Source organism: Hyperolius riggenbachi, chromosome 11 (assembly GCF_040937935.1).
Source record: "Hyperolius riggenbachi isolate aHypRig1 chromosome 11, aHypRig1.pri, whole genome shotgun sequence".
Classification (NCBI taxonomy): Eukaryota; Metazoa; Chordata; class Amphibia; order Anura; family Hyperoliidae; genus Hyperolius; species Hyperolius riggenbachi.
The window spans coordinates 110,582,082-110,603,230 of record NC_090656.1 but is presented as its reverse complement, the minus strand read 5'-3'; the positions used below and the strand labels follow the sequence as shown (position 1 = coordinate 110,603,230).

Here is a 21,149-nt window from a genome sequence, read left to right as displayed (position 1 = left end):
GAGTATAGGTAGTATAGTTGCCTCAGTATAGGTAGCTAGTATAGTTGCCCGAGTATAGCTAGTATAGTTGCCTCAGTATAGGTAGCTAGTATAGTTGCCCCAGTGTAGGTAGTATAGGTAGTATAGATAGCTAGTATAGTTGCCCGAGTATATGTATTATAGCTGCCCCAGTACAGGTAGTATAGTTGCCCCACGTATAGGTAGTATAGTTGCAGCACACATAGGTAGTACAATTGCCCCCCCCGTTTAGGTAGTATAGTTGCTCCCCCAGTATAGGTAGTATAATTGCCCCCACATAGGTAGCCTGGAGCGGGTAGCAGCCAGGAAGGGTAAGCCCCGGGCACAGGGGTGGGTAGGGGGGCTGGACCCCCATCACATGAGTCCCCCCCTCCCACTTAAAAGTTAATGCAGCGTTCCAGGCATCGGTGCACAACGTGCCATATCACATCCCACAAGTCTTCTCTTTCTTCAATACCACCCACTGTTGGCAGCATTGAAGAGAGAGGAGACTTGTGGGACGTCACGCACACTGCGCTCCGACACTAGGAACGCAAGTAAGAGGTGAGTTGATTACTCCTCGCCCGCTGCAGCCGCATTAACTTTTGAGCTGCGCTAATAGCTGGAGGGGGAGCAGGGACGGGGGGGACCCACTGCTCCCCCCCTTCCTGGCTACTTCCCCCTCCTGCTCTCCCTATGGCATACCCCCCCGCCTCGGCTAGGCAGGCGGCTGTAAGCTGGGTGACGGCAGGCCAGGCCTACTTCCTGGTCCTGCCTGGCACTGCCCCCGGACTTCCGCCGCCTGGCGTCATCAGTAGGCCGTTCCTGACAATATGTAATATGACCATGAAGTGCTATGGTCAGTATGTATGGCTGTGATCTATCTGTCAGTGTGATGTAGCAATTGATAGCATTCAGTATGTTGCTGTCTGTAGAGTTTGTTGTACAACACAATGAATAAGGGCAGTGAATACATGAACAATAAATTTACTGAGGTAAATGTAAATACCGGTACTGTAAATTTGCACTCATTAACATTTTCACTCTTTAACGTTTTCTATTGCAGGTGACACATTTATTTGACAATGAGGGCACAGTATTCTTTGCTATGTTTATGGCGGTTTGGGGTAAGTAAACATACAACTAATGCTTAAAATGTGTTTTGTAATGACTTTGAGTTACACATGGAATAGTAGTAAAAATGTTTCTGTACCGTGTTAGCCAAACAATATATGTAGGTAGAAAAAAAAACAAAGTCTTGTAAAAGTAATAATTGTAGTATTGCAGTATTTGTTTAATGGCTAACTGATAAAGTTAAATAATGCAAGCTTTCTGGGATCTAGTCCCCTTCTTCAGGCATATTTCCAGATGTTAGCTGTAGTAAAACACTGATGCAGGTAAATAGCAAACACGAAGATGACAGTTGCGCTGGTTGCCGTTTAGCAGTTAGATGTCAGGTAATCAGCAGGCTGGAGCCAGTGAGCTCATGCAATCGAACATTAAATCTAGCAGGTTTCTGAAGATCATGAAGACTTGGCTTGAATGTCCCTGCCTCCTCATCATTCACGCACAAACCTCAGATCAGCAACAATGTTAACAGAGGGGAGAGCAGCGCAATGACCACTGAGTATACTTCAGATGCAGAAGTGAGGTCATTGCTCATTTTCTGCATTTGAAGTGTGCCACACTGTTACTATGTGCTGTTCTCCTCTATTTGGGTCACTGCCTATCTGCAGTCTGTGAGTGTTGTGGATGGGGGGGAGGAAGGGCCACAAATTATGTGCCACTTGGGGCCACAAAAATCTCAGCGGAAACCCTGTGTTTCTCTGCTAGAGATTCCACAAGTACTGGACGAGAGATCCAGCTTTAAATCTATAAGAAATTAAAAGACAGCAAGATAAACTGAATACATTTAGAAAATTATGCCACTGACATTTTCTCTTACAAACATGTGCACACTGTTGAATTAGTAAGGGGTCATTAGGACCCCTATACATTCAATATGTAAAGAGCTGGTTCCCTACTTGATCCCTGTTAGCGACAGTGAGGTTTCCTCCCCATAATGCAACTTCCTCTGTGTGTGCCAGAAGAGCCAGGGTGATACAATCCCGTTTACCTGGAATTCTGGGTATGTCTGTATGAATTGGTGTAGAAATATAAGCAACAAATTTTTCAATTTAAAAGTTCATTTCTAAAGGTAATTCTTATAATTTACATCAATCATTAAAGCTAATGGGAACTGGAAAACAAACAAACAAACAAATAGATAACTAAGGAGAGGGAAGGCTCTGGGTCCTATAGAACCTTCCCGTTCCTCTCTCAGTCCCCTCATTCCAGTGATGCCACCCCCTTTTGAATCCCACATCGCAGGAGGCTTCAGAAGTCTTTAGGAGCCCGAGTGCTACCAAAGACGGGCAGCTCTGTAATGCGCATGTGTGAGCGAGTGAGAGAGCATGCTGATGCAGGCGCAGTACGCAGCCACCTGTCTTCGGCTCCTGAAGACTTCCGAAGCCTCCTGCAGTGGCAGAGAGCAGTATCAGACCAATCGGTCGGACACTGCTAACGGGATGAAGGTGCTGGAACGAGGGGACCGTGAGAGGAGCGTGAAGGCTCAATAGATAAGTATCAGTTTGTTTTGGGGCTTTTTCCGTTCCCATTAGCTTTATGATTCCATTGAGAGTTTGCCTTGTTCCACAAGTGTTTAGTTGGACTTTAAGACTTATATAAAATACTAGCCGACCCGCGGCGTAGCATACGCCGCATAAGAGGGTAGAGGGCAGGAAGGGGTTATTGGGCACAGCGGCGGGGAGGGGGGTTGGACCCCCCCTCAACTGTGTCCCCCATGTGTGCTCTACCTCCAGCTTAAGCTCAGCAGGAACCCCCCCCCCCCCCTCACCTGGGTCCCCCATGTGTACTCCCCCTCCAGCTTAACTTCAGCGGGAACCCCTCCAGCTTAAGCTCAGCAGGAACCCCCCCCCCTCACCTGGGTCCCTCATGTGCGCTCCCCCTCCTGCTTAAGCACAGTAGCAGCCGCCACTATTAGTAAGGGGCAGCGGGCGGGGATGACTCACCTCTTCCGTGTTCCATCGTGCGTTCCACTGTCGTCACTTCCTGCAATGCCGCACACTGTATTGGTGTAATTTGCCTTTTTAAAACAGAAGGAAATCTGCAATAATTCAGCTATAAGTGAATATTTGTGGTTACCCACAATGCACTGCTACTAAATATGCAAATTACCCCTTTTCCCCCTTGGTAAGTCAAGCAAGCATCCAGAGCCGCTGGTGTATACCAAGCATATAGCTTTAAATGTTACACATTTATCAAACCCACATGTACACAGCCTGTTTCAGACTTTTGGTCCTCATCTGTACTTTGGCAAGGATTGATATGGCTGTATGAGATAGGGCTTGGACCAGTACAACAGAGTAACCAAGCAGCTCAGGGTGACCCAAACCATTCGGAATGTATAGGGGGATAAAAGGGACCAAAAAGACCTCCTACTAAAAAAAAGCAAAGCTTGGTGTAATTTGCCTTCCTAAAACAGAAGGAAATATGGAATAATTCAGCTATAAGTGAACATTTGTGACTACCCACAATGCACTGCTACTAAATATGCAAATAATTCCTATTCACCCTTAGTAAGTCAAGCAAGCATCCAGAACCACTGGTGTATAGCAAGCCTATAGCTTTAAATTTTACACAGCGATATCAAACCCACATGTGACAGCCTGTTTCAGATTTTTGGTCCTCATCTGTACATGGCAAGGATTGATATGGCTGTATGAGATAGGGCTTGGACCAGTACAACAGAGTAACCAAGCAGCTCAGGGTCCACTCGAATGTATAGGGGGATAAAAGGGACCAAAAAGACCTTCTACTAAAATAATCAATCCAACGGACACAGCATGGATGATCTTCGTGTCACTGCCCTGAAGGGTGGCTTCAAAACGTCAAATGATCGATTAATAGCAGAAACAAAATTTATAAATTGGTTCAAGGCTGTGCAGAACGGTTTGAATAAGGACAACAACTTTCTATATTGGTATGAGACTGATGACATTTGAACTTTTCTCAGCCATTATAGCTGAACTTGTGAACTAAGAATTTACGATACCTCTGTGTCAGTCCAACTCCCAGGTATGTGAGCAGGGAGTAAACAAGGATTCTTATCTTGGCTTACAACCTCTAACCCCAGGTCGATGGTCTGTGTGAATTAAGGCATCTTAATGACATGTATTGATGCTTGAAAACAATATCTATTTTCCTTTTTGATGTTGCATGTATATAAGCTGTCTGTACCACCAGTTTGCAAACTAACAGGATATAAGCCAGACGAAAGCTGCAAGGCCGAAAGCTTGCTTATTTTATTCATTTTTAGTTAGCCAATAAATGGTATCATCCTGATTTAAAACTTCTTGCTTTTACTGATGGCTAACACGGTACAATACCCTACTGCTACTACTAAAATAATCAAAGCTTGGTGTAATTTGCCTTCTTAAAACAGAAGAAAATCTGCAATAATTCAGCTATAAGTGAACATTTGTGGTTATCACAATGCACCGCTACTAAATATGCAAATTATTCCTTTTCACCCGTGATAAGTCAAGCATGACTATGCTTAGCTTTAAGTTTTACACAGTCATATCAAACCCACATGCACCAGCCTATTTCAGGCATTTGGTCCTCTTCAGTCCATAGCAGGGATTGATGAGGCTGTATGAGATAGGGCTTGGACCAGTACAACAGACTAACCAAGCAGCTCAGGGTGACCCAAACTACTAAGAATTTATAGGAGGATAAAAAAATAGACCAAAAAGCCCTCCTACTAAAAAAAAGCAAAGCTTGGTGTAATTTTCCTTCTTAAAACAGAAGCAAATCTGCAATAATTCAGCTATAAGTTAACATTTGTGGTTACCCACAATGCACTGCTACTGAATATGCAAATTATCCCTCTTTGCCCTTGGTTTGATATGACACTACTTCTTCTTCTTGCTTGGACCAGCCCCTTCTTCTTGCTTGGACCGGCCCTGGGGGCAGGGCGCTACTTCTTCTTCTTGCTTGAAGGTTGAGGCACTTACTCTATTATATATATAGATATTAGCATATTATTATGGTGTTAACTGCTTCAAATACATTTTTAAAAACTGAGCTTTTTGACCTGTTTCTTCAGCTACCGTATTCTTAGAGTTCTGGAAAAGGCAAAGAGCAAGAGATGTCTCCTGGTGGAACCTCTACAGCTGGGATGAGGACGAGGTAGCCCCATTTGTTTATGACGTACATCATCTAAATGGAATTGCATTTCAGTGTAAATTATGGCCTGGTATAGACTAGCTGCAAACAGCAGAGGATCAAGCAGAATTTGCCTTTACAAGAAGTATGTCCACAGAAAGCCATTCATCTACACCTGCGCCTGCATTTTATATAAATGTTACACAGGATGTTCATAAAGTGCAGCTTCACCATGATGCATATATGGCAAAAACACAAAACAAAATTATGACTTGCTAGTTCCAGAATCAGGCTGACTCTTGATTTGCAAGTCTCTTAAAGTGCCCAATCACTGTACAACTTTTTTACGGAACTATCATATTTGTTTCAGATTATTTAGATGATATTGTAAGTTGGTCGGCTGAATTGATCTGAACCATCAAATTAGCCATAATTTTCTTAAATAACTGGTTGATCGGCGTAGCAGATGTTTTCATGGCTACAATCACAACGGTTTTTTGATATCTAGAATAGTATGGATTCTATAGTGCTGTGGATTAAAATATGATTATTTACCTAAAAAACGTTTATGGACACCTTTTGATTTAGGCATGACTGCTGTAAACTGATAAGATGGTTTCTTGGGGCAATAGCAAGTTATTACAGAAGGTAAAACTAGTCGAGATGTAAAATCAGTAAAGTCCATAAACAGCCCAAGGGTTAAGGCAAGAGACGGAAGCCAATTGGGTAAATAAAATTACAAATGTTAAGGCAAAACACCCAATCAAGATACAAGGTTTAAGAAGAATGCCAGGTGGGGGTTCCAAATACAAGTTTAGAGTTGGAGGGAGCTAGCAGCAGTACAGTGGTTAGGCTGAAGGGACGTAACATTGCATGCTGGGAAGCTATGCTATGTTCTGAGATGATGCAGGTTACCTTTTAGCAATGCTTGCCATGATCTGAGATGACACAGGCTTTGTAAATCATGGCCTTGGTGTGGCTTTTTCAAGAATTTCATCTGTTATAACTGTTTTCTCTGAAGGAGGAGCTGGCACTGGGGCTCATCCATGATCCAGAATGTAGTGTGCAAGAATACCAACATTCTTATCTGCGCTCCACATTGGTTCTCTTGGGAGTGGGTCTCATGGTAAGGAATTCCTGTATATTTCCACATCTGGGTTATCTGTGCATTGTTGCCCTTGGTAAGAAGATTACTGCCAGTCAGGGGTTTCCCTCTGTAGTCTGTGTGTTACAGCAGGTCTCACCTGTTAAATATTGCTTATTATTGTAAAAACGCCATCCAGCATTGGAAGTGTGAGAGCACATCTTCAATCAAACGAATGCAAGTCAGTCTGCAGCTAAAGACGCTCTGTGACTGCACAATAGTGATGGCCATGTCTAATGCTGGGTACACGCGGTACGATTTTCCGTGCGATAGATGCACCCGATTGATAAAATCCCTCATGTCCGATATTACTCCCGATTGATTCTGCGCTCGGTTTCTCATAGAAGTGAATGGAAAAAGATAAAAAACAGAGCGAAGATAAGTGAATCGAATGCAGAATTGAGCGAAAAAAACAATTGGGTCGGAAAATTGCACGCAAAATCGTACCGTGTGCACCAGCATTAGAGAACTTATGGAGAAGCATGCAATTTGTTTGATTAGCTGAAAGATTTGCAAAGCTCTGATTTGCTGAGGTCACATCCTGCATTGGCTCATGGTCATGACTAGTAAATCCGAAACTTACATATCTATCATCTGACCAAACTGATCTCATGCTTCTCCATGAGTTCTCCTAGACATGACCATCACTAAGAACACGCTGCTGCATGGTTCTGCAACAAAGGAGACTTATACAATAATAAGCAATGTTTAGCAGGTAAGACCTGCTGTAATACTCAACATTTAGAAAAGAACCCTGTCAATGGTCTGGCTGGCAGGATCTAGCTGGACTTTAATCATCTTTTTCCTCTTAACAGATAGCCATTTTGATTGGCATAGCGCAATCCCTGGTTGTATACCGTGTGGTGGTGACCGTGGCGTTCATGCGCTCATCTTGGGACCTCCTTCGGGAACATGCTACCACAGCCGCAGTTATGTCTGGAGCTGTACTTCATTACCTTACCATTGTCATCATGACTAAAGTAAGCATCCCTGGGCAGAGAAGGAATACAAATCATGGGGCCTCATAGGATGGAGGATGGAGACTGGTGTTTATCCCAGTCTCCATCCTTCAGTGATGAAGCCCTCCCTCATGAATATAGCAATATGCAGTCACTTACATAGACAAGACAAATAACATTTATATTGCGCTTCTCTCCTGGTGGACTCAAAGCGCTTGAGTTGCAGCCACAATGGCGGGCTCTATTGGCAGTAGCAATGTTAGGGAGTCTTAACCAAGATCTCCTACTGAAAAGGTGCAGAACTACTGAACAGGAAGAGCCGAGATTTGTCCCAGGTCTCCTGTGTCAGAGGCAGAACCCTTACCCAGTACACTATTCAGCCAAATAGCACACATTGTATACAACTAGAGGACACGGATGCATAGCTAATCTATCCAATGTATCCCTCTCCTCCTCATCTCTACCAGGCTCTGCATCTGTGTGGACAGCAGTACTTTTCCAAGTCCACACAGTATGTGCACCTGCATCACCTTCCCAGAGCACCGCCAATCAATTTCAGCACCTGGCAGTCAAAGCATGGAAAACACAAATAAAGACCAGTGAACAAGTTGGGGGCAGACTGGGTCCCCTTGCTCTTGTGCACCATAGCTGCTATGATGATTGCTGTGCTCTTAATGCTGGATCCACTCCACACGGTGCGTTCGCGCACTTGATTTCCCGCTCGATTCCCGTCGATTCGTTTATTTCCAACATCTCTGATTTGGATTTCGATGGATCGGTAGGTCGATTTGCATGCAAAGTATGCCAAATCGACCTAACGATCCATCGAAATCCAAATGGGACATGTTGGAAATAAACGAATCGACGGGAATCGAGCAGGAAATCGAGTGCGCAAATGCACCTTGTGGATCCAGCAAGAAAGTGAAACTCAATGCATCCCCCTAAAGACAGCCCCTGTTGTTGCTGCACTGATATATATTAATGAAATGCCATGGCTATTTAAGAAAAAAAGTCACTATGTGATTTTTTTTTTCATTCTGCCAGCAGAGCACTGCATGTTGTGCAGTTAGCACGCCCCACGGTAGGTGGGTAACGTAAGCATTGCTATGGTAACTTGCATTAAGCAAGTGATGTAATGTTACTATAGCAACGCTGATAAACATGTACCGTGGTGGGTTGTGGTTATTGCAGCTGCCATGCAACTATATTGTAATGGGACGTTCACATCTGAATGTTAGCAGTGTGGTACTGACATGTTTAAAATAGTGTGATGCATGCTGTGCGATACCAGATAGCGTGCGTGTTTACAATTGCAGTGAAGCATACTTTTTATGTACTGTATGATTCACTGCATGTGCCACATCGCACATGTAACACAGAATGCAACTTCCCCCCTCCATTACATTGCAATTTTGTTTTTACAATGCCTGGGTGTAAAACTAGCCTTCTCTAGTGTTTCCTGGCAAGGATTTGCATTTTACAGATTAATTTTACAACCTAGCAGGAGTTGTTACCTGATCATTGAACTCCGGAATAGATCACTATCACTAAAGCGTGATTATTAAAGTACATTCTTTAATAGTTGTGTCACTTTCTCCTTCCTCCACACAGGTGAATCGTTTTGTTTCCGACTATTTATGTAACCTGGGTGAGTCACCCTTTATTTATTGCTTTTTTTGTACAATTTTTTTTTCAAAATTTTCCAAACACTTGCCTACTGTATTTGAATATAGGCTAGGTTCTTAACATGTGGTACGCGTACCCCATTCGGAGTTCCTCCGAATGGTTCCAGGGGGTACTCAGGCTTGATATACTTAACCAGATTAACAAATTTTAGAGTTTTAGAAAATGATAAATCTTATTTAAACAACACCAAATTAGTATTTTAGATAGTTAAAAGCAATAGTAAATGCTTGGAAATTGTTTAGAACCAATTATCATGTACTAAGATTAACTCATTAAGGACCGCAGTGATTGAGATCTACGCCCTGTTTTGGTGGGCTCCTGGCTGGCAGGGCATAGATCTCAATCACTGTCTGCAGCTCGCATCCGCCATTTCCGTCGCTCCCCGCCGATCAAACCCGACGATTCTTGCCGCATCTCGCAGGCTCTGCCCGTCTCTATGACGGCAGAGTCATGTGAGCCGGTCAGGAGCTGATTTCATTGGCTTCTGGCCCTGTCTTTCAATGTAAGCCGTTCCCATTGGCTTACATTGAAAAACAGGGTCAGGAGCCAATGAAAGCGGCTCCTGACCGGCTCACATGACTCTGCTGTCATAGAGACGGTAGAGTGTATGTCCTGGGGGTGACGGCGGTTGCGGCGGGTATGTGCGGCGATTCGTCTGGATTCCGTCGGGATTGGACCAGCGGTCTCTGGTCCTTAAGTGCCCAGAGACCGCTGGTCCTTAAGTGGTTAAACATATATTTGTCAAAGGGTACTTGCGATAATGTTTACTATGCTAGGGCAGGGCTTTTCAACCTTTTCACTAATTGTACCACTTTTATTGCTTGAAAATTTTCAAGTACCACCAGTGTGCCTGCGGATTAGATCAGACCCGATCAGGCACAGCTGTTTCTGCTGGAGCCCTAGTGGAGCGCCACTACTGCGCATGCGCACACACTGACAAGCCCTGAGAAGGAGATCTAAAAGGAGCCCCAGCACTGGATTCCCTCTTCCTTTGGAGAAAGGGGGAAACCTCTTTATGATCCAGAGCTTCAATATAGGTAGCCTCCAAATCACCACAAAATTTGTCTCTCCTTCGCTCGCTCCTCGCTGTGCTTGCCTGAGTACTAGTCCAGACATCAGGTCAGCGGTAACCCAGCCACAGTGAAGAGACAGCCAGGCAAACGATGCACATTGACAGCGCTTTAACGTCAAATACAGGAAGTGGCCAGTGACGTCTGGTCTCTTCTTCGCTAATCTGAAGTTTGAAGTATGCAGCACGGCCTCACAGCGAGGAGTGAGCCAAACTTCATGGAGGCAGGATGGGACCAAGACATGCCGCAGGTGGGCAATTAAGTGGCAGGCAAACCTGGTGTGTACCACCTGGCCAACAGCAAAGTACCACTAGTGGTACGCGTACCACAGGTTGAAAAGCCCTGTGCTAGGGGATACTTTGTACGTACAGGGTTTTAAAAGGGGTACATACCAATACAATGTTGACAAACACTGGGTTAGGACACAAATGCATACAAGTAAAAGCCATAGTGATATAATAGACCACAGTATTGCAAAGGAAAGTAAGTCAGTTTTAACTGTAATAAATACATGGGATTCACTGTAAACAGCCCCACCTATAAAATGCCTTTACAATCAGTAAAGTAACATTGCTTGTGTGTATTACAACTCATTTAGATGCTTGGGATCAGTTTAATCAACTGATAGACTTGTAACGCTCTGATTTGCTGGTGGCAAGCATGTACTAAAGCAGTTAGTGCTCATAGCAAATGATATCAGCTGGCCATACACTATCCAGTTATCACTCAATTTTGTTTTTTGATCAACATTATGATTTATATTACAATCAATATTAAGGACTATAATCAACCAAAAGATACATACCCAATGTTGGCTTTTAGTAGGTCGTAAAACTGCTGATCATAATATTGTAATATTGATCATAATTAAAATTACAATAGTATAATATATTATAAAGTGATAGTTGAATAGTGTATGGCCAGTGTTAGAAACCTATCAATTGAATTGATCATCTGCTTCTCCATAATTAGCCAGCAGCTCTGTACACCTGCCCTCTGGTGTACAGGTGATTGGGATGGATAGGACCATTGTGGTATATGCAAAGCTATATGCAATGTGAGAAGACATACAGGAATCTGAGCAGTGCATCTACTAAGCCTTTCCCATTCCCTCTATGATCTAATGATATGTCTTCAAATGACTGGTGCGGGAAAACATAAGTGCACATGTTGGTGACTGTTACTGAACCATTGCAGTGCAGACTGCAAGTCTCTAAAGCAGGGGTAGCCAAACATTTTCGGTCACGGGCCAGCTTAACATACTGTACTTCAGACTGTTGGGGGGCCGGAACATATATAAAATTATGTTGAAAATCTAGGTATTGATTCCCCCAATCATGCTTGGAGGAGAACTCCCAGCAGCAGCCATTCAGTCATGCGGCGCCCGAAGAACATCTTTGTGCACCAGACAGTAAAGCATACCCAGGTGACAACCTGCCGTCCAGCTGGACTGTAGTGTCACCTGATGCAGAATTAAATCGGAAGCCAGCAAATTGCTGCTTGCTGGTCTCTACAGTATGTGGATGGGTGGTGCCAAAACTGCTATCCTATATACGGGTTGCCAATATTTAAAGGTGCAGTGGGCCACATTGAAGTTATACATTTTTGTGTTTGGGGGCCAGTGTAAAAAAGTCTTGGAGGGGCCGCATTCAGCCCACAGGCCGTAGTTTGAGGACTACTGCTCTAAAGTGACACTGAAACGGAAAAAAAAAGTATGATATAATGAAATGTATGTGTAGAACGGATAATGCATAGAACATTAGTAGCAAAGAAAGGAGTCTCATATTTTTATTTTGAGTTATAAAGTTTTTGTTATAACATTGCATCATTCTATCATATCTGCAGTTTAGAAACCACACTCTGTCTTTTAAGCTATAAAACAAAACAGAAATAATAACCCATTGAACATTACTGCAGTAAAACCTTTTCTCAAGCTGTCTCTCACTGTTTCCTTGATGTATAAGTGCTTCAGAAAATATGACTGTCTCTGACCCAACGTGGGTCGGAAAGCTCAGAGAAGCTCTTTCGCATAGATAACAAATGAAGTTTCTTAACTCTTCCTGTACTGCAAGCGAAAAAATATGAGACTTGTTCCTTTGGCTACTAATGCTCTATTTCTTAGCTGTACTACACATACACTGCACTTCATACGTTTATTTTCACTTCAGCCTCCCTTTAAAAGGCTTAACTCCAAAAGGTAATAAAGATAGTGGGTTTCCAATGCTTCTTATTTCAGGTTTCCTTTATAAAAAGAATGCACACTAAAGGCTCATACACACATCAGACTATAGTCTTTGGAAAATGATAGATCACAGACCAATTTTACAGCGTACGTTAAAAAAGGGCGCAGGGTTTTAAACGATAAGCAAGAATAACGTTTAAAAAAAATTGTGCTATATTTCGTTTAAAAATGATGTTTTATAAAGTTATAAATCATTAAATAATGTGTATGAAATCGGCAATTGTAAAAACGTTAATCTTCCCTGTTTAAAAAGTGAAATTTATAATAACGTTTTATAAAAGATTAATAAGAATGTTACTAAAGCTATGCCTAACCCTACTCTCATACAGAACCCTCCCTGTACCTATCCCTAACCCCTAGACCCCCCTGGTGGTGCCTAAACCTAACCATCTTCCTGGTGGTGCCTAAACCTAAGACCCCCCTGGTGGTGCCTAACGCTAAAACCCCCCTGGTGGTGCCTAACCCGACCCCCCTGGTGGTGCCTAAACCTAAGACCCCCCTGGTGGTGCCTAAACCTAAGACCCCCCTGGTGGTGCCTAAATCTAAGACCCCCCTGTGATAAGCATTAATAACGTTTTAAAAAAATATTGTGCTGTTTTTCGTTTAAAAATAATCTTTAAAAAAAATATAAATCATTGTTTTTCGTTTAAAAATAATGTTTAAAAAATTATAAATCAGTAAATAATGTGTAATCATGAGAAGCAGTTATAAAACATCAAAAGTCTCCGGGCGCCGCTTTTAAAACGTTATTTTTCTCCGGCGCCCCTTTTTCCTGTTGGGCGTCCATTAAACGATATTTATTATGGGAGTGAATGGCGGCGCCCTTTTTGTCCACCTGCCTCATGCGCCCAAATTTCCTGCTTCCAGTTTTACCCTCTTCCATGTAGTATGAGAGCCATACCTACACAGTCTATTCTATGGAGCTGAACTCCCCATCAGACAGAAATCTTTGTAAGATGCTGCACACAAAGATGCTGTAGACATTCAAAAAGATCAGTATCTGCAAAAAATCAGTTCCTGCCAAAGATCCGTTCCTGCAAAATGCATTCATAGTCTATGATATCTGCAGATCATCATACACACCTTGTTTAACTGACATTCATCTGCAGATCAGATCCACCAGGATGGATTTTCAGATCTGCAGATGATTGTCTGATCTGCAGATGAATGTCAGTTAAACAAGGTGTGTATGATGGTCTGCAGATCTCATAGACTATGAATGCAATTTGCAGGAACGGATCTTTGGCAGGAACAGATCTTTTGCAGATACTGATCTTTTGTGTCTGTACAGCATCTTTGTGTGCAGCATCTTGCAAAAAAAAATTCTGATAGGGAGTTCAGCTCCATAGAAAAGACTGTGGAGGTATGGCTCTAAAACTATATGAAGAGTGGTAAGATTGGTCTGTGATCTTTCATTTTCCAAAGACTATAGTCTGATGTGTGTATGAGCCTTTAGATGGACATTGTTGTCTACTGTATGCTGGCGGGCTTCTATTACATTCTGCCTTACAAGAGCCTGCAAAAGCAGAACAGCATCTTATGTCTTCTTTTAGTATTTCCTGCATCACTTACTTTCATCCATTTAGCTGTTGCATTTTCTAATATGTGTAGAGTGGTGACCAGATAGGTAAAAAATATGATACTAGATGGGCAGCACGGTTGTGTAGTGGTTAGCACTCTCGCCATACAGCACTGTGTCCCTGGTTAGTATCCCAGCCAGGGCACTATCTGCATGGATTTTGTATGTTTTCTCGGTGTCTGTATGGGTTTCCTCCGGGTACTCTGGTTTCATCCCACGTCCAAAAACATACAAATAAGTTAACTGGCTTCCACCTAAAAGTGGCCCTAGACTACAATACATAGACTACATGATCCATACATAGACATATGACTACGGTAACGATTAGATTGTGAGCCTCTCTGAGGGACAGTTAAGTGACAAGACAATATACTCTTTGTACAGCGCTGCGGAAGATGTCAGCACTACTAAATAAATAATAATAATAATAGATCATTTATGACTGTTATTTTTCTCTCTTTAGAGAAACCAAGGACTTTTACAGAGAAAGAAAACAGCTTCACCTGCAAGGTGTTCACATTTCAATTTGTCACCCACTTCTCATCGCTTTTCTATGTAGCGTTTTTCCTGGGAAGGTAAAAAAAAATCATTTATACCATTTTTTTAAAAGCTAAATTAATTCAACCGATGTTATCTCACCCTCATCCAACCAGGTTGCTCAGTAGCTCAATATTTATATTAAATATCTGGAGTTTGAAGATACTGTATAATAACAATGGTGTTAATTTCCCAAACAGAGGCCTAAGCCCAGACAGGGCCATTAAGTTTCTACAGGAGTCCATATACACATTGATTTTCCTGTTCAATAACTGGCATATTTGATCACTCTGACCGAATCTGCAAGTAACCTATTACCCTAAAATGTCAGATAAATTGAGTTTCCTGGTGGGTAATGTGATTATAGATGCCGCTGGAGCAATAGATGCAGGGTGTCTAAGAGCAAGATGTTTTTGTGTCGCTGGATACTAAAGAGGTGAGTTACTTTACCACTCTAAATCTCTTGTCACTCTGCATGGGCCTGCTATCCCCCCACCACCACCACCACCACACACACGCACACACACCATTTCTCCCCAGGCAGCCAGGACAGAGGCTGACAGTCCTATCTGCACCCAGAGCCAGATTTGTGCTTTTTACCGCGCAAGGCCCACTATCACCAGCTGCCCTCAGACCTACAGCATCCTATATCCCTCCAACACGGCAGGGATTGACTGTAGGCTCCTCTGAGGACAGTTAGTGAAGTGATGGCAGGGATTACATTATAAGCTCCTCTGAGGACAGTTAGTGACATGATGGCAGGTATTAGATTGTAAGCTCCTTGGCAAGCGGCTCATTTGGTGAGTGACAGGCAGCTCAGAGATCACTGTACATGCCTGTTTGCTGCTCCTTCATCCCCTGAGTGCCATAACCGGCTGTTGGTGGCCGTCCACCGCTATGTGCAAACTATGTGTAGCAGAATTAATGTTTGGCAGGCTAATTGCGACTGCTGCCCACAGCCCACCCCTTGCTTTCCTGGTGCCCTAGGCCATGGCCTATATGGCCTTGCCTGAAATCCGGCCATGTCTGCACCCCTTTAAAGAAGAATATTGTGACACCCTGAGAGGACTTACATGTCACTTAGGGTAAATGCTGGTCATGCCTATATTTCTCAACTCTTTTTTTTTCTCTTTTATTTACTCAAACTCAGGATAAATGGCTACCCCGGAAACTATGTGCGCATTGCAGGGCATTGGAGACTGGAAGAGGTGAGTGAATTAGCCTATACAGTTATATGGGTAGATGATATGGGGGCAAACCTTAACTGTCATGTCTCCTCATAGTGTCACCCGAGTGGCTGCATCACCGACCTGTTCATACAGATGTGTATCATTATGGTGCTGAAACAAACTCTAAGTAACTGTGTGGAATTCCTCAGTCCGTAAGTACAAACAAGCAATTCTATAGATTGACCTGGTCCAATTATTGTGTTTTCTGTGTGTGCTCGCTGTTCTCTATTGCCGTTACGTATCACCACTATTCTACATCATCACATGTATTAAAATATAAACTCACTGGATCAGCACAAAAAAATTGACTTCTTTTATCTCTACTTTAGTTTCAAAGAATTTTATTAAATATCAACAGAATACAGATAGGTCAGCAGATAGAATTTTAGTCCCAATGGGACAACTTTTTAACTACTTTGATGATATGTTAGTAGAAACTAGTAGAGAGCAAGAGAGACATTTTTCAAACACTTGTCTACCACTTTTGGAATTTTTTCTCCACATATGGGTCATTTCAGATCAAGTCTATGTGGCTTCTATTCTGCCATTTTACAGAACTTGCTCAGAAGTACAAGCATGTCAGGGGTTGACACGCGGTTCGGTTAGTGCTGCTAAAAAATGCTGCAAGTTACATCTAGGGGGCATCTGCTGCCCGCTCAGAAGCAAATGCAAGGGATTGCCATACATGCTGGACTATTGCTGTCGGGAAAGAATGTGGATTGAAATGACTTTGAACGTGGCATGGTTGATGGTGTCAAGAGAGTCGGTCTGAATATTTAAGAAACTGCTGATCTACTGAGAGCTGTCAGCTAAGAACAGAAACCTGAGGCTACAATTTGCTCTGGCTCTCACAAATTCGACAATACAAGATTTAAAAAAAAATGTTGCCTGCTTTGATTTGATCTGGGACATTCAGATGGTAATGTCAGAATTTGGGATAATTCCATCCTTCCTTATGTCAACAGTTCAGGCTGGTAGTGGTGGTGTAATCGTGTGGGGACATCTTTTAAAGGAAAACGTTGGGCCAATTGAGCATTGTTTACATGCTACAGCCTACTTCAGTATTGGTACTGATCATGTTTATCCCTTTATGACCAAAATATCTTCTGATGGCTGCTTCCAGCAGGATAATGGATAAAGCTCACATCATCTCAAACTGGTTTCTTGAACATGACAATGAGTGCAATGTACTCCAATGGCCTCCATAGCCACCAGATGTCAAACCAATAGAGAACCTTTGGGATGTAATGGAACGAGAGATCATGGATGTACAGCTTACCACTCTGCAGCAACACCCAGATGTTATCACGTCAATATGGACTCATATCTCTGAGGAATATTTCCATAACATTGTTGAATCTATGCCATGTAGAATTTAGGCAGTTATAAAAGCAAAAGGAGGTGGAACTGTATTGCTGTGGACACATGCTTGCAGTGACCTGTTAAGGAAGCAATGCTGTACTTTGCTAAATGTACTGTTTCATAAACTGCTAAAATTAGTATTAGTCAACAACACATATTACTCTTTGAGATATATTTACGGTATTAATATAGACCAACGATCACATCTCAACACACGTTTCTTTCCATTTAGATACATATGTTACAAGGTACGTAATCTGAGGGACCGGAGGAGCAGGGTACACAGCGAAAAGGGTGCAGAAGACCCTACAATAGAGTCTTGGAAAGCGAATTACAGACTTGGCAAAGTACACATCTTTAGTCTGTTTGATGAATTTCTGGAAATGGGTAAGTTTTGGCCATGCTCTGTGATGATGCTCTGTGATGTCATTCCAGCCATGCCAGTGTAAAAACAGCTCTGTCTTTAATGCTTCACTTGGCCTCTTCTGATTGGTCATACTCTTTCTCTGTTTGAAGTGATCCAGTACAGTTTTACAACAATCTTTGTGGCTGCTTTCCCTCTGGCTCCTTTACTTGCTTTCCTCAACAACGTCTTGGAGATCCGCCTTGATGCCATCAAAATGACCCGTTTACAGCGTCGCCTGGTGCCAAGAAAAGCAAATGATATAGGTAACCTTTTCATATTTATAATTCATAGTTGTGTGCAGTATAATCATAGTAAACTCACTTACAGGGACTACTTAAAGGGAACTTGAAGTGGGAGGGATATTGGAAGCTGACATAATATTTTTTTAATTTATTTAGTATTGCCTTCACTTCATCCTGTGTTAAGTATTTAATATTACAATTGGAAGATTGAGACTCTTCTGCATCTGTAATTTGCAACAGTGATGTTTCCCTTGTGAAGACAAAAGCGAAGAAAGCATTTAATAACTCTGCCTTACCTTGGTCATCCACCATTGAGTTCGCACCCCTCATCCTTTAGGAGTCCGATACAGTCAACATTTCTTTTTTTAGAGTTGATGTACTTGTAAAACTTCTTTGGGTTAGATTTGATATCCTTAGCGATTTGATTTTCAGCTTCAATCTTTGCCTAATTTACTTTTTACAACCTTTATTACACTCCTTATAATTGCTTAATGCAGCCTCGATCCCCTCCTGTTTTAGGACCTTATAGGTAGTGATGTCGCAAACCTCCGATTTTCAGCAGTGAGAGCAGTGTATTTGGCAATAATGTGCCTGCTGACTGTGATGTAAAGGGTGAAAGTTTTGCTCAATAGAGCATTATGGGGCGAATCGAACTTCCGCAAAAGTTCGTCTGGTGCAGGCGAACGCGAACCACCAAAGTTTGCCGGCGAACAGTTCGCTACATCTCTACTTATAGGCATTATTTTTTTACTTAATTTTTATCTCTAACCCTTCTATTCATCCATAGAGGCCATTTTTTATTCCTAGACGTTCTGTTTCCATATGGTATAAACATACTACAATATTGATTGAGAATACGTTTAAAAGCTTGCCATTTCCCTTCAGTGTCATCCCCTGGTAGTACATTATCCCAGTTCACCAAACTTAGTGCCTGCCTGAGTTGATTGATGTTTGCTTTTCTAAAATTCATAGTTTTAGTGGTCCCGCTGCCCCGCGGCCTATCAGTCACCAAATCAAACGTTATCATGTTGTGATCACTATTTCCTAAATGTTCTTGAACCTGCACATTTGGTACATTATCTGGTCTATTTGAAATGATCAAATCCAGTAACTCATTCCCCCTAGTTGGTTCCATTACCATTTAAGTGTTGCCAGAAATCTGCTGCTTTTACCAAAATGGGTAGCCTCAATACCCCCGTCAATGTCTGGAAAGTTGAAGTCACGCATAACTATGACCTCATTTTTACTTGCAGCTTTTTCAATCTGCTGTAGTAATTGCAGTTCTGCAGCTTCATGAATACATACCTCCCAACTTTTTGAAATGAGAAAGAGGGACACTTAAGCCACGCCCATGCCACACCCCTGATCACGCCCCCATCATACCCCTAGTCACGCATACAAAAAAATTCCATGAGAAAAATATCTTGATTTATAATTCAAACCACACTACTCCTTTCTATCCTTGTTCATTTTCCTTCATTTTAATATTTTAAAATTAGTAATATATCAATTTAAAGGATGGGAATAAAGTTTAGAGTCAATCAAACACACTTTTTAGTAGAGAAATATATATATTTACATAGAAAAAGGGACAAAGTCTTGAAAGAGGGACAAATGGGGAGGAAAGAGGGACAGAGGGACAGGGCTCCCAAAGAGGGACTGTCCCTTACGAAAAAGGGACAGTTGGGAGCTATGATGAATATGTGGTGGCCTGTAGCATACCCCAATAAGCAATTGGCAACCTTTATTTCCACCATGAATATTTACCCAAACGGACTCCACATCTTCGCAATCTTCTTCCATCTCATCGTTGAGGACAGCTGTAAGAGTTCTTAACAAAGAGACAAACTCCTCTACCTTTTTTCCCTGTTCTATCCCTCCTAAACACAATGGGCTCTATTCTCAAAGACTTCCCGCATGCGGTAAAGTACATGCGGGAAGTTTGCACCCAAAATACCGTCAAGTTGGAATTCTCAAAATGTTCCGCATGTTTTTTCCGCATGCGGAAAAAGTGTGATAAAAGTGCGGGATTCATGCGGAAAAATTTCCGCAAAAGTCGGTATTTTCCGCAATAAAAGATCAATTCTCAAAAATGTTCAGGCGCATCATTTCGTCGTTAATTACCGATTTTTTTATCACCTACAAGTAGTAGGTGATATATTCCGCATCCCATTGACTTTAATGAAGTGTGGAGGCTTAAGGGCTGTGCTTGCTGGACTTTAACTTTTTTTTTTTTAAACACTTTTTCATGCGACCTTTTTACCGCATCATTCCCGCATGAATAATGGCTTTTTCCGCATCTTTTTTCCCGCATGTGAAAAACATGCAGAAAATATTAGTGAATGTGGAAAAAATGCGGAGTTTACCGCTGGCGGGAATATAGCGGGAAAATTTTGCGGAAAATTTGGCTCTTTGAGAATAGAGCCCATTGGGCTTGATTCACAAAGCCGTGTGTGATGATTTGCTCAACTGCCTGTGCAGGCAGGCAGCTTTTTGACCATTGTTTAGGTTTGCATACTGCAGGACTCTGGAAAGAAGAGCTTCTGTCAGTTTTGCAGCTTGTGCTTGCAGAGGAATTTGCATACGTTGTCATGCAAATTGCCTGGCCTCATTCATTGGAGGCGTGAACTATAAGTACTATGTCTTTCCCACAATGCTTGGCTGGTCATAAGGAGGCTTCCTGTGAAACACTCTGGAGAGTGTCAGCCATGCACTTGGTTTGAAGATCAGCTTAGAGTAATTCCTGGAAACTGTGCTAGGGAGATTCCCTAGTGCAGTTAGGATTGTTTATCTGTTTGTTTGTTCTGTTGCTGTTGTCCTGTCCCAGCGGTGGTCGACAGGAAATGGTTCTGATCTCTGTTCTTGGAGTATAGCTGGTGCAGAGGTTGCTACCAGCTATCTCTTCTGTTCTGTCTCCTGGGATCGCGCTAGCCACTTTTCGCTAGCGCTGTGGATCCTTCTGTTCTGTCTCCTGGGATCACGCCAGCCACTTTTCGCTAGTGCTGTGGATCCTTCTGTTCTGCTACTCTGTACCTGGATCGCACTCGCTTCGCGCTAGTGCTGTGGATCCTTCTGTTCTGTCTTCCTGGATCGCGCTAGCCACTTTCGCTAGTGCTGTGGATCCTATCTCTCGCTTGTCCCTGTTTTCGTGTGTCTGTCTTGTCTGCTACGGACGCTTGCTGGAGGCTCGGTGAGGTAACCGTTAAGCAAGCGTTCGCGTCCTCTGTTTCATGTTTGTCTGTCGATGGTTAGTTAGGCGTGCTTGTCTCTATTGTGCTTATCACGTGGAGACCGCGCCTAACCGCGTGCACTGTTGCGAATGAGTGCGGTGTTCGCGGTTAGCTAGCGTTTGTTATTTTCTGTATCTCCTCAGTGTATGATTTGCTGTGCCTTTGCTACTCTCGTGCTCCGCTTTGCTGTAGCCTTGTGTCACGTCTGGCGATCGCACCTCTCGCGATCGCTTTCCT

The 21,149-nt window shown here is 42.7% G+C and overlaps 2 protein-coding genes across 4 annotated transcripts in view; one reads left to right on the top strand and one right to left on the bottom strand.

The window, feature by feature from the left end:
• Positions 1-21,149, top strand: part of ANO9 (anoctamin 9) — a 123,548-nt gene that overhangs the window by 88,493 nt on the left and 13,906 nt on the right. For all 3 annotated transcript variants that reach the window (XM_068260699.1, XM_068260700.1, XM_068260701.1), the window contains 10 exons: positions 1,064-1,124; positions 5,168-5,250; positions 6,248-6,352; positions 7,186-7,350; positions 8,941-8,977; positions 14,370-14,481; positions 15,594-15,651; positions 15,727-15,824; positions 17,267-17,421; positions 17,551-17,703. In XM_068260699.1, the coding sequence (XP_068116800.1) occupies positions 1,064-1,124; positions 5,168-5,250; positions 6,248-6,352; positions 7,186-7,350; positions 8,941-8,977; positions 14,370-14,481; positions 15,594-15,651; positions 15,727-15,824; positions 17,267-17,421; positions 17,551-17,703 (1,027 nt within the window). The remainder of the gene's footprint in view (positions 1-1,063; positions 1,125-5,167; positions 5,251-6,247; positions 6,353-7,185; positions 7,351-8,940; positions 8,978-14,369; positions 14,482-15,593; positions 15,652-15,726; positions 15,825-17,266; positions 17,422-17,550; positions 17,704-21,149) is intronic.
• Positions 17,192-21,149, bottom strand: part of LOC137538486 (uncharacterized) — a 77,192-nt gene continuing 73,234 nt past the window's right edge. The window contains exon 2 of the transcript XR_011024805.1: positions 17,192-17,675. The gene's annotated coding sequence lies outside the window, so the exon portion shown is untranslated. The remainder of the gene's footprint in view (positions 17,676-21,149) is intronic.